Consider the following 13,365-nt stretch of genomic DNA (forward strand, 5'->3'; position numbering starts at 1 on the left):
CTGCAGCAGCCAGCCCAGCCCTCAGCCAGAGAAAGTGCGGGATGGATGGATGCCAAGGTTGAAAATCTCCTTTAACCGATCAGAGCAAGTTGTATCATCCTGGAGACTGGAAAATGTGAGCAAGCGACTAAGAGTTTTCCCACTAGCGTGGAACAGGGAAAATGTTGACGTGGCGAGGGTGAATTTAGACGGACAGCAATCTTCGTTCTGAACCGAGGCGTGATACACTAACGGCAGCGCTCGGCTGCGGCCAGATTTGAAAAGAATCTTTTTCTCGGAAAGGCCCCAGCACATGCATATTTAAAGAGTCCTTCTAACACACAATGTTATTCGAGGGAAAATGATCCTAACACAAACTGGGAAGGTTGTACATGGTTAAAATGCACAAGTCCGTTTATCAGTGGGCTTAGAATAGCTCCTTGGGAGACAAAATGTTTATTAGAATCCCCTTTTTCTCTATCTGTATTCTCCTCTTTAAAGAAAGTGCTGAGTTGTATATTAACACTTCAAGGTCTTGACTACTTTTTATCTTGAAAAAAAGAGAGAAAATGTTTGTCATTCCAGGAGCATAATCAGTTGAGCCGGCACACAATGACATAGTTAATTCACCAACGGAATTTGTTGCCATAGCTCCAGGGAGGGACAGGGTAGATTAAACAATGGCCTTTTTCACGAGGGCGGCTTCCTCCACAACCTGCCTGTCCCCCCACCACAGGCCATCAGAGCGCCAGTCCAGAGCACAGCAGTTGTCAGTGAACACCAGCCCAGAGGGGACAAGGGGAGGCCGGCGGTAAATAAAGCAAGAACACCCAGCACCTGGGATCTCTGCTTATTCACTCACTGGGACACGACTAGTTCCTCAGAGCATGTCTCCAAGCTTAACCTTTGGTCAAGTGCTCCGGTAGATCCAGAGAAGGACAGTTTCACCCTGTGACTCAAAAGAACTCTGAAGGGAAGAGAGGACTTGGGGAAACAGGGAAAGGAGACCAGGAGCAGACATGGTGGGCCACCAGGAAAGCACCGCGGAAGGGGACGCCGGGGACAGTCGCACCCCCACCTTCTGGCGCAAGGTAACGGTAACGTACATGCTTTCTTAGTGATTTTTGCCTCTTTGAATATCAAAGCTGGTCCAAAAAGGGAAGTCCCATGTGTCTGTGAGTGTAATGGACCTGGCTAATTAATATAGTCACACTCGAAATGAAAATAGTATCCTCTCCATCTTAAGGTGATAAAAATTGTGACTCATCTTTCTTTAGCCCCTAAGTATGCAAGCTCCCTGGATAGAATTAGATGACAGGAACAGATTCTCTTTTCTTTAAAAAAAGTCAAATCAGTCTGAGGAAATGTAGGTGGTTCAAGGCAAAGAATGATGCTGTGGGAGCTTGAGGGCATTGGAGAAATGTTTTAACCAAGTGTTGATTATCCTATAAAATGAGAAGTTTTCCTGTTAGAAAAGTCACAGAATCCTGACACCCATTTCTGAATTTCTTGGAATGCAGTTACTGCGGAAGTGAGACCACCTCATACCGTCTTTTGTTTTGGGGGTAGGGGGGTTGCCTAGGGGAATGTACATTTTAGTGGAGCCTTGTTAAACCAAATGAGTTCTAGATAGAAAAAGTTTAGGTGGTGGGATGAAATAGTAAGACGATTTCAGATGATGTGAAGAAGAGATGAGGGACAGGGGAAGCTTCCTGGCAATGACAAGTTTCTGCCTCACAGTAAAGCTGGTTTCCCACCACAGTCCTGAGAATGGTTTCTCGGGTCTCAGGACATCAGCTCTGCTCTTTCCTGTTTCAGCACTCTTTCAAAACCTTCCCATGCTCCTTGGAGTGCCTGTGGATGGCTGGTTAAAGCTCCACATGCCTCACAAAGTAGTCTGGGCCCACAGGCACCGGGGGCTTGAGCAATGCGACTGGTAGACCGTGTCCCCCAACTGGTCCCTTCCGCATTCGTCTCAGTATTGTCTCAGCTTTGGAAAAAAGTGTATGTTGAGGACGCATGAGTTTTACCAGCTCATTTTGTTGAATAAATGGGGGAATCAGGAGGCATTTTAGTCATTCATTTATTCGTTCTTTCATGCCTCATTCCAAAAATAGATTTGAAATGGGATCAAAACAACTAGATTTAGTTTTGACTGCTATGGATATGGAAAGGTGAGATGATCTTTCTATGTCCCCTCATGTAGAATTCAATCTGTGCAAATAATCACTCTGTTCTCCCACACCTGTTGTGAATTGAAAAATAACCAAGGTCTTCTCATCTTGTGGGTCTCCCAAGAGCATCACTTGCTATAAAAATGGCTGCAATTTGGGGGCATGTGGCTGGCTCAGTCAGTAGAGCATGTGACTCTTGATCTCAGGGTTGTGATTTTGAGCCCCATGTTGGGTGTAGAGATTACTTAAAAATGAAATCTTCAAAAAAATAATGGCTGCAAATTTTAGTCCTTAGTAGGTGGTATGCCCCGTGGCCAGTACTTTATGTACCTTATTTCAGGTGATTATGTCCAACGACCTGCTGAAGCTCCTAACTACTTGCCTTTTCTGCTAATTTGTACCTGTTAAATGGACTGGGTTTATTTAACCTCCTTGGGCAATCAAGATGTTAATTATAACAATAACAAAGAAGTGATTGCGTTGACATTTTAATCACCCTTTCGGTTCTCACTGTACTTTTCGTACACAAGCTGACCTCAACCTCTATAAATTTAACTTTCTGATTCCCACCGCTTTTGTGCACCCTACACTGATAGCCCCAAGCTAACGGTACTGCTTACCAGCCGATAGTTATAAACATTATTATTAAATATTTTATCCGAACAGCGAAAATAATTATGAATTTAATAATATTTATGAGCTTCCTAGGAATGCAAACTCCCTTTATTTTTTTAAAGATTTTATTTATTTATTTGACAGAGAGAGAGACAGCCAGCGAGAGAGGGAACACAAGCAGGGGGAGTGGGAGAGGAAGAAGCAGGCTCCCAGCAGAGGAGCCTGATGTGGGGCTCGATCCCATAACGCCGGGATCACGCCCCGAGCCGAAGGCAGACGCTTAACGACTGAGCCACCCAGGCGCCCCATGCAAACTCCCTTTAAATGAGAGAGCTGGTTATTGATTTTCCACATATTTAACTTTGGTCCTTGATTGGCACTTACTCGGAAATTGGAGAATGCCTGAATACATCTCAATTCCTTCTACTCTAAATCCTGTGAGGTAGATATTATTTGTATCCTCATTTTCAAGTGAGAAAAGTGAAGCTCACAGAAGTTAAGTAAAATGCCGAAGTTAGTAAGGGTACAGTATAGCTGAAATTCAGGGTCTTGGAATCCATTTTCACTTTTTCTTTAAGCCTGCGCTGTCAAATAAAGTAGCCACTAACAGCACATAGCTGTTTAAATTTAAATTTTAGTTAGTTAAAATTTAATAAAACTTAAATTTTAGTTCCTCAGTGGTACTAGGCACATTTCAAGTGCTCAATAGCCACATGCAACTAGTAGCTACCTTATTTGGACAGCTAGAATATTACATCATTGCAGAAAGTTCTATTGGATAATACTGTTTTAAGTTGTAGTGTCTCTTTTCAATATGTTGACACATGTCCTCACAATATATTGCAGTTCTGTTATAAGTAATACGGATTTAATATTTAACAGTAAAATTTCATGCATTGGAAGTCTCCTCATTTGCATAGCACCAAGTTAACTTTGATCTGCAAATTAATAATATAGATAAGAGTCAAGGAGACGTTAAACGCACTTCAGAGACCAAAGATTTTTAAGCACCATCAAATGACTCCAGAAGCACTCACTTAGATGCAAGCAATTGATATGATAATTACACATCATTTTTATTTATTCATTGAAACAGGATCCCCTAAGGTGCCCTGGTAGGAAATAATATGGTTAGCCTGGTTCTTTCTGGCAAACCTTCTGCTATTTCTAAATTCTATGTAAAATCATTTTATACTACTGATTTACCTTCCTCTCTTCCATTGGGTCATTAAGTAAATTAGTAGCATAAAATACTATCACAATAAAAATTTTATGAGTTCAAGATCTAATTCTAAAACCCTTGCTTCTTCTACTCTATCCCGGGATACCCCGGAAGGAGTGCTCCTGTGGGCCCCTCATAGAGCCTGGAACAGGGGAGGGGGGTCGATAAATATCTGTTGATTGACTGACATCTTCTTTCAAGATGTCACTCATTGGAAGGAACTCCAATTTTCTACAGAGAATCCATGGATCAAAATGAAAATGCTCTCATTTCTTCTTTTCCCTTTACCAGTTTTCATTGTGAGATAAGGGCTTCCTGTGAGGAAAGATGATTTCCAGGCATTCAGATGGGGGGGCGGGGGCTCAGTGCTCTCCTGCCTGAGGATTTGGAACCAAATCTGCCGGCTCCTTCAGCAGGGAAAGCTGCCTTCCCAGGGCACCAGTCATCGTGTACGCCCATAAGTTTTTAAATACTGTGTTGAGCACGTTTGCCAGGTCCTGTCCTGGTTCTAGGTAATAGAATAGAAGAAAAGAATTTTGAGTTACTTAGAGAAGAATGACCCTTGGATTTCTAAATCTTTAGCTGAGGTGGATTCTTGCACCTCACTTGAAGTGGTCATACCAAAGGTGGATTCCTTTTTAGCAAAAAACACAACTCATTTCCTCAATTTAGTGGTAAACTTCAAGAATATGATTTGTCACTTCCTTGTCTTCTGTGAGGAAGATTTCTAGTGTGTAAGCCATAAGCAAAGAAAGAAAAAAATAATTGAAACAATATAAATGTAGGTTGACTGTTTAGTCTTTCTTTGGAGGGAATTAAACGATTTGGAACACTCCAAATTTCTGAAGTTTAGATATCTGAGCATCTTTTAAAGGCACTAAGGGGAAGTAAATATTACATTTTTACTTTTTGTTCCAAAACACAATTAGGGCTTCTTTCCTCTCCTCCATCTGTAATTCCTTCACGTTTACAACAACAGGCATGTATTTGCACAACTTGCAGCTAACTCAACACAGTCTTCGTCTCCTTTGGAAACTATACAGTAGACGGATCCAAGGGTCCCATGTCCTGTTTACACCAGTCAACAGATGTGTGATCACTGCCATGGGCGGCTCTGCTGAGAGTTCTCACTCTGAAAATTGAAAGGTAGTGCACCTGCTCCATGCCTGTTCCAATCGAATCTGGGCTTCTAGAGGACACTAATCTCTCTCCCTAAACTATAGATGCCCACCCACTGTGGTCCTCTAAGCACGCTATGACTACTGTGCATCCTGGAAATCCTACAGCTCACGAGAATGGCTCAATTAGCACACAAGAAGATGCAGAGAGGTGAAACCCGTGTCTGCTGAGACCTGGGGTTCCTCTGGTCTAATAGCTGGCAACTATGGGAAGAAAATGAATCTTACTGGTCTCTCTTATTTTTGTCCTTTATTCTCAGGGAGTTGGAACTAGCTCTCACATGCCATGGAGCAAAGGATATACAAGAACTGGCATAAAATTAATCTTGCCCCATTCTTGCAACGAGGACTTGTAATGTGAAAACATACTCTCTATTTCAATCTTGCCCAGGTATTAGAGCACTTCATGTTTTAAAATTTTTAATATTTTTATTTTTTTTAAAGATTTTATTTATTTATTCGACAGAGAGAGAGACAGCCAGCGAGAGAGGTAACACAAGCAGGGGGAGTGGGAGAGGAAGAAGCAGGCTCCCAGTGGAGGAGCCGGATGTGGGGCTCGATCCCAGAACTCCAGGATCACGCCCTGAGCCGAAGGCAGACGCTTAACGACTGAGCCACCCAGGCGCCCCAGTATTTTTATTTTTTTTAAAGTAATCTCTGCACCCAATGTGGAGCTTGAACTCATAACCCTGAGATCAAGAGTCTCATGCCTTACTGACTGAGCCAGCCAGCCGCCTCTATTTGAGCATTGGAAAATTCTCTTTGACTTTTCATGAACTAGAAATTTTCTCTCTCTTTCTCTCTCTCTCACACATGCACACACATACACACGCACGCACACACACACATCCACACAGATACACACATGGAAAGAGAAGAGAAAGGAGAAACGATGGAAAGTACGGCTCAGGATGAAAAGAAAATATCTGTTTCAAATCTGTCCTCTTCTGTTCCATTAAGTCTTAAAAGTACAGAAGAATTTAAATGTTAATTTTTTGAAAGCAAGGACGATATGATTAGATTTAACAGTACCATCATATTTGTTAAAAAGATCCATCATTAAGTGCTTGCCCTACCTACGTGTTCTTGTTCTATATATTCTTCCGGAGTACGGGCTATCACATTCATCCTGGATGCACGGCTCCTGATGTACTATAGACGCTTAGTAAATGTTTGTTGAATGAGTGAAAGGAAGTCAAATCCCGGTTTGTTCTGTATCCTCCTTGCCCAGGGAGAATCCTGAGTTTGTTCATCTAAGGGCAACTCTAGGTTGTCTGGGAGAATGAATGAATTTCAACCCAGCCTCTGAGGCATGCATCATTGTTGGGTGGACCAACTTCAACTTGACTCCAGCCTCTACACTGAGTGACTTTATTATTAACACCCACAATGAAGATGTAGCGGTCACTGTTCACAGGGCTCTTCCCCCCAAATCCTGCCAGAATCCTAGGGTTGCTGTAGGTTTGTGATATCTGAAGGTCAGGTGGGATCTCTCAGAGACACCAGGGGTGGCAGACTCCCCCTCTACAGTTCTTTCTCAGCTTCCCCAGAGATGTGCAGAGCTGGTTCAGCCTCCAAGAGAGATGGGTAAGACTTGTCTACAAATCTGTCCCATACATGCTGTTCCATGTGGCTACTATAACTTTCCTTAAGATGGCAATTGAAGGACTTTTGTAAATATCACACAAGGAATTCAGTCCAAAAATGGAGAATTAATAAAAGAGCTTTGTAGGGGCGCCTGGGTGGTACAGCGGTTGGGCGTCTGCCTTCGGCTCAGGGCGTGATCCCGGCGTTATGGGATCGAGCCCCACATCAGGCTCCGCCGCTATGAGCCTGCTTCTTCCTCTCCCACTCCCCCTGCTTGTGTTCCCTCTCTCGCTGGCTGTCTCTCTCTCTCTGTCGAATAAATAAAATCTTAAAAAAAAAAAAGAAGAGCTTTGTAGGGTTTTCTCCATTATACAAGGTAGGAGAGTTACAATCACCAGGAAGCACAGAAGTCTTCTTACCATTTACAATGGGGACCAGTAGGTTAGTTAACTGAAAAATAAAAAGTTCCTAATAAAGACTTGTTTGAAAAAAGGATTAATACATATGTTAAATATTTTGTTTAAACTTAAAATACATACATTATTAATTGGCCAATCCTTTAATTGGACCACTGGCTAGAGCTCTGTGTTGTCTTTTTTTTATTAGGCATACACATATGCAATATCTATGATTTTTATTCTTGGTTTATCCTAAATGAAGTGAAAACTCAAGATATTTTCAAAACACTGAGTATAGAATCCTAGATTTGGGGAGATTTTGTTCCTTATCTTTTACAGTTGTCTTGCCCTCACCTAATTCAACAGTAATTTTTAAAAGCCACATGACTGTTTATCTTTCCAAAACAATGTAGTTTCTTAAAAATAACTCTTTTTTGCATCATTTTTATCAGCTTATGTAACATTTAATAAAATTGTATCATCGCAGTCACAATGGGCATAAACAGGTTTGGGGAAAAGTTCAGTTAACTCTTGGAAAATGTAAAGCTCAACCGTTCAGAGCTAAAATACCCAGGCTTTCTCAAGAGTAACTTAGTACTAGACAGAAGCATTCAGAGTGCTCTTAGGACTCTTAGGGGAAATGGAGAGCTCTGGTTAATTCTGCAGGTTGGTTCACTTGGAGGTTGTTGAAGGGAATCACTCTTGTTCCTCTCTAGACAGAAAAGGTTAAAAAGAATAGTAACCAGAGCAGGAAAGGGCATCCTTTTTGTGTCTGTCTTCCATGCTTCAGGGGTACTGTATTATTTAATGAGCACCTCCTTTGTGGTACGCACTCAGGAGATTCAAAGAACCATCCTTTTATTTTTTAGTTTTTTTTAAAGATTTTATCTATTTGACACAGAGAGAGAGCATAAGCAGGGGGAACAGCAGGCAGAGGGAAAGGGAGAAGCAGGCTTCCCAGTGAGCAGGGAGCCCGATGCTGTGATGGTAACCTGAGCCAAAGGCAGACGCTTAACCAACTGAGCCACCCAGGTACCCCAAGAGCCATTCTTTTAAAGATATAATCCACGTCGTAAAGGGTATAATGCACTGGTTTTTTATTATACTCACAGGGTTATGCAACCTTCCACACAGTTTAATTTTAAGATTTTCCTCATCCCCCCCAAACTGTAGTCATTAGCAGTCTCTCTGCAGGCCCCTCAATATCCCTAGCACCAGGAAACCACTAATCTACTTTCTCTTATGTGGATTTACCTATTCCAGATATTTTACAGATGTGGAATCATACAATATGTGGTCTTTTGTGTCTGGCTTCTTTCACTTAGTTTATCTTTTCAAGATTCACACATGTTGTAGTGTGTGTCTGTATTTCATCCCATTTTATGGCCAAATAATATTCCATTGTATGGATAGACCACTATTTGTTTCTCCATTGATCAGGCAGTGGACATTTGGGTTGTTTCCACTTCTTTTTTTTTTTTTAAAGATTTTATTTATTTATTCGACAGAGATAGAGACAGCCAGCGAGAGAAGGAACACAAGCAGGGGGAGTGGGAGAGGAAGAAGCAGGCTCACAGCAGAAGAGCCCGACGTGGGGCTCGATCCCACAACACCGGGATCATGTCCTGAGCCGAAGGCAGACGCCTAACCGCTGTGCCACCCAGGCGCCCCTCCACTTCTTGGTTAGTGTGAATAATGCTTATGACATTTGCACACAAGATTTTTGTGAACATATGTTTCTTTTTTAAAAAAAGATTTATTTATTTATTTGAGAGAGACGTGCACATGTGCGAGCATGGTGGGGAGGGGCAGAGGGAGAGAGAATCTCAAGCAGACTCCCTGCTGAGCATGGAGCCCAATGTGGGGCTCGATCTCACAATGCTGAGATCAAGACCTGAGCTGAAATCAAGACCAGATGCTTTTTTTTTTTTTTAAGATTTTATTTATTCATTCGACAGAGAGAGAGACAGCCAGCGAGAGAGGGAACACAAGCAGGGGGAGTGGGAGAGGATGAAGCAGGCTCATAGCGGAGGAGCCTGATGTGGGGCTCGATCCCACAACGCCGGGATCACGCCCTGAGCTGAAGGCAGACGCTTAACCGCTGTGCCACCCAGGCGCCCCTCAAGACCAGATGCTTAACCAAATGCACCACCCAGGCGCCCTACAAACGTACATTTTCAGTTCTCTTGGGTCTACACCTAGGTGTGGAATTGCTGGGTCAAATGGTAACTCTATTTTTAACTTTCTTAAAAGACATTTTTAAAATTTATTTATTTGATAGAGAGAGAGAGGAGGGGCAGAGGGAAAGAGAATCTGAAGCAAGACTCCCCGCTGAGCACAGAGCTCAGTCTCACGACCCATGAGATCATGACCTGAGTCAAAATCACAAGTCGGATGCTTAACCAACTGAGCCACTTAGGCGCCCCTCTATTTTTAACTTTTTGAGGAACTGCCAAACTGTTTTCCAAAGAGACTGTACCACGTAACATTCCCACCAGCCATGTATGAGGGTTCCAGTTTCTCCACATCCCCACCAACTCTTGTTATTTTCCATTTTCAAAATATAGCCATCCTAGTGGGTGTGAAGTGGTGTCTCATTGTGATTTTGATTTACGTTTCCGTAATGACCGATGAGGTTTAGCATTTTTTCACCTGTTCATTGGCCATTTGTGTATCTTCTTTGGAAAAACGTCTATTGAAATCCTTTGCCCATTTTGAATTGTGTTATTTGTTGCAAAGATCCGTCTTTGTCTTAAAGCAAGGTTTCTCAACCTTGGCATTGTTGACATTTGCGGCTGGGTGATGTTTTGTTGTGGGGGCTTCACTGTGCACTGGGGCCTGCCTAGCAGCATCCCTGGGCTCTACCCTCCAGATGTCAGTAGCACCCCCAAATTCTGACAATCAAAACTGTGTCCAGGGGTGCCTGGCTGGCTCAGTCCACGGGGCACGTGACTCTTGATCTCAGGGTTGTAAGTTCGAGACCCACCTTAGGTATAGAGATTATTTAAAAACAAAATACTAAAAAAACTATGTCCAGACACTGCAAAATCACTCTTGGGGGGGCACAAAATCTCCCCAAGAAAAGAACCACTGTTCTAAAAGATATTCCTGTGCAGCTAAGAAACACACAGAAACATCTCAGTTGTAGTGGGGTGCTGGAGGCAGAAGCCTGTCTGAGTGGGTTCGGGATCATGTAAGAAAGTAGAGGGACCCTGGAGGTATGAACTAATCTTCCCAAGTCTGGTTGATGGGTTAATTAATAATATGAGAAACAAAATCAAGGTTACAAATGAGAATTATGTTAACATTATGAGATAAATAATGATTTGATATCATAACACGAAAGGAGTTGTAAGTTTGTATATGACAGTATCAAATGCGTGGGTACATCTAGAACTATGGGATTTACGAGAGGGTGAATTTACTGTGAGCTGGTCTCTGGAAGGAGTGTCATCCCTTGATGGTCCTAGGCCTGAAGCATAAATGGCTGTTAGGGGGCCTTTCCCTATTAGCCCTTGGCTTCATTTCTCCTGTTGGTCTCATCTCCTGGTGGAGATGTGTGCACATCTGTCTCAGACAGTGATTGCTGGGCTGCAAGGAACAGAGTCCACTAAGCTAGCTTTTTCAGTAGGGGGAATGCAAAGGTCTATCTAATGGAATCCACAGAAAGCTGAAAAGCAGGTCTCAGCAAGGAAAGGAACCGGAGCAGCTTGAGAAGACCTCAGAAAGGGTGATTTGCAGACATATTTACTCTAATGCCCTGACCTACTCAGTCTCCCTCTCTTAGTTCTAATTCTTTTTTTTTTAAAAGATTTTATTTATTCATTCGACAGAGATAGAGACAGCCAGCGAGAGAGGGAACACAAGCAGGGGGAGTGGGAGAGGAAGAAGCAGGCTCATAGCGGAGGAGCCTGATGTGGGGCTCGATCCCATAACTCCGGGATCACGCCCTGAGCCGAAGGCAGACGCTTAACCGCTGTGCCACCCAGGAGCCCCTTAGTTCTAATTCTTGAAAGAGGGAATCTGAGGATCTGAGAAACCACTGAACCATGCCCATGGCTTGGCTTCTTAATCAGGTGTCCCAACCCAATTCCCTGGGCTGTGGGGTGGGGTAGTTTTCAAAGAAGGGGTGGAGTGGGTTGAGGGAGAGATAAAATAAAAGGAGCTACCTCATTGATCCTTAAGCCATTCTACCACCTGTATAGATTTTTTCCCCACTTTTTATCTTCTCAAACATTTTTGCCCCATTGCTCCATGAAATACATAACACATCTCACAGAAATGGCCTTGCTATTGTTTGCCAGTTCAATACAGTTACTGCCATTTACCTATGGCATTGAGGTCTTGATGTCAAGTATCTTGACTTCATTATTATTATTATTATTATTATTATTATTATTATTTTAGTAATCTCTCTATATCCAACGTGGGGCTCAGACTCACAACCCTGAGATCAAGAGTCACATGCTCTACCAACTAAGCCAACCAAGCACCCCAAGTATTTTGACTTTAAAAGGGGGATGCGGGATGGGAGGGCAAATCACCCATAATGTTTTATATTTAATATGACATGGTAGGCAGGTGTCATCGAAACTAAGATGAACTATTTTAACAAGAAAGATATATCTGTTTGGGGAGCAATGTCTGAATCCCCTTCATCCCAATCGTCCCGCATTGGCGTCACAGTTGGGGATAAAGACGACTAAGCTGTTGAGAGGTGGTACATCCTTCCCACTAGTTAAAAAAGTGGTGCCCTGCCATCGCAGCCTATTAATTAAGAAGGTAATCAGTGCATGCTTCAAGTTTGCTATTTGAAACTCAAAGGCAATAAAAGCAGAACACTACTCAGATTTTTTTCTCATAAAGAAATGAATAACAAATTAGGGCCACAGAGCTAGAGTAATCACATTTTGAATGATTTCTCCTGAGCACGGCTTTAATAACCTGTATGTGTTAGATAAGAAGAACAAAGAAAAGTCAAGTTAATTATCTAGGAAAAGCTTCATCAAGGAGTTCTGGTCACTTTAGACCAGGGTTTCTCAACCTTGGTACTAGTGATATCTGGGGCAGGACAATCCTTTGTCATAGGAAGCAATCTTGTGCATATAGTGGAATGTTTAGCAGCATCTCGGGTCTCTAACCAGTATGCTAGTAGAACTGCCCCACCCAAGTCTTGACAACCAAAAATGTTTCCAGACATTGTTAAATGTCCTCTATGGGGCAAAATGACCCTGGGATTAAGAACTAATGAATTGGGGCACCTGGGTGGCTCAGTCGGTTGAGCGTCTGACTTGCCTTTGGCTCCAGTCATGATCTCGGGGTTGTGAGTTCGAGTGCAGTATCATGCTCCGGAGTCTGCTTGAGATTCTTTCTCTCCCTCTGCCCCTTTCCACCTGGCCCACGCGCATGCTCCCTCGCTCTCTCTCGCTCTCTCTGAAATAAATAAAATTTTTAAAAAAGAAGTAATGAATTAACTACAAACATTCCTTCATACTCCCCATCCCTCCAGGGTCCCTCTAGAGTTTGTTGTCTTAAGCCTTTAGAACCAAATGTTTTATATCAGGGCCATTTACATTTTCCAGGGAATTATCTGAAAAGAAACTGACTGGATCAGAATTACTTGTCCAGGTGACAAGAAGGGCTTTTTGCATTTTTGTATCGAAGAGTAGCAAACAAAAATAACAGAGGAAGGAGGTCTAATAAAGGTGTTTAGGTAAGTCACTCAGCTAAATACTTATATTTAATCCTTACGAAACCCTCAGAGCGTAATAGCCTTATTTTGTGGGTGAGGAAACTGAGGTTTAAAGAGGTTAGGTAATTTGCTCAAGAACACACAGTTTGTAATTTAGTGGTGGAGCTAGAAGTCTGAGGGTGGATTTGTGCCTATTTGCATATTGCCTCATTATATGCACTTAAAGTGTTAGACATCTAATAAAGCAAGGTGACCGATTCTTTTAGTTTATTTATTTTAAATTTTTATTTAAATTCCAGTTAGTTAACATACAGTGCAATATTGGTTTCAGGAGTAGTGATTCATCACTTACTATAACACCCAGGGCTCATCACAACCAGTGCCCTCCTTAATGCCCACCACCCATTTAGCCCATCCCCCACCTGCCTCTCTCCATCAGCCCTCAGTTTGTTCCCTCTCATTAAGAGTCTCTTAAGGTTTCTTTCCCTCTCTCTCTCCTCTTTCTCTATCTTTTGAAAAA

The 13,365-nt window shown here is 42.5% G+C and overlaps 1 protein-coding gene across 1 annotated transcript in view; it reads left to right on the forward strand.

Annotated features, from left to right (window-relative positions):
* Window positions 1–580: 580 nt before the first annotated feature.
* Window positions 581–13,365, forward strand: part of PCYT1B (phosphate cytidylyltransferase 1B, choline) — a 132,832-nt gene continuing 120,047 nt past the window's right edge. The window contains exon 1 of the mRNA XM_040633353.1: window positions 581–1,070. Within this exon, the coding sequence (XP_040489287.1) occupies window positions 999–1,070 (72 nt within the window). The 5' untranslated portion in view covers window positions 581–998. The remainder of the gene's footprint in view (window positions 1,071–13,365) is intronic.

This window comes from Ursus maritimus, assembly GCF_017311325.1.
Source record: "Ursus maritimus isolate PB19 chromosome X unlocalized genomic scaffold, ASM1731132v1 scaffold_X1, whole genome shotgun sequence".
Taxonomy (NCBI): domain Eukaryota; kingdom Metazoa; phylum Chordata; class Mammalia; order Carnivora; family Ursidae; genus Ursus; species Ursus maritimus.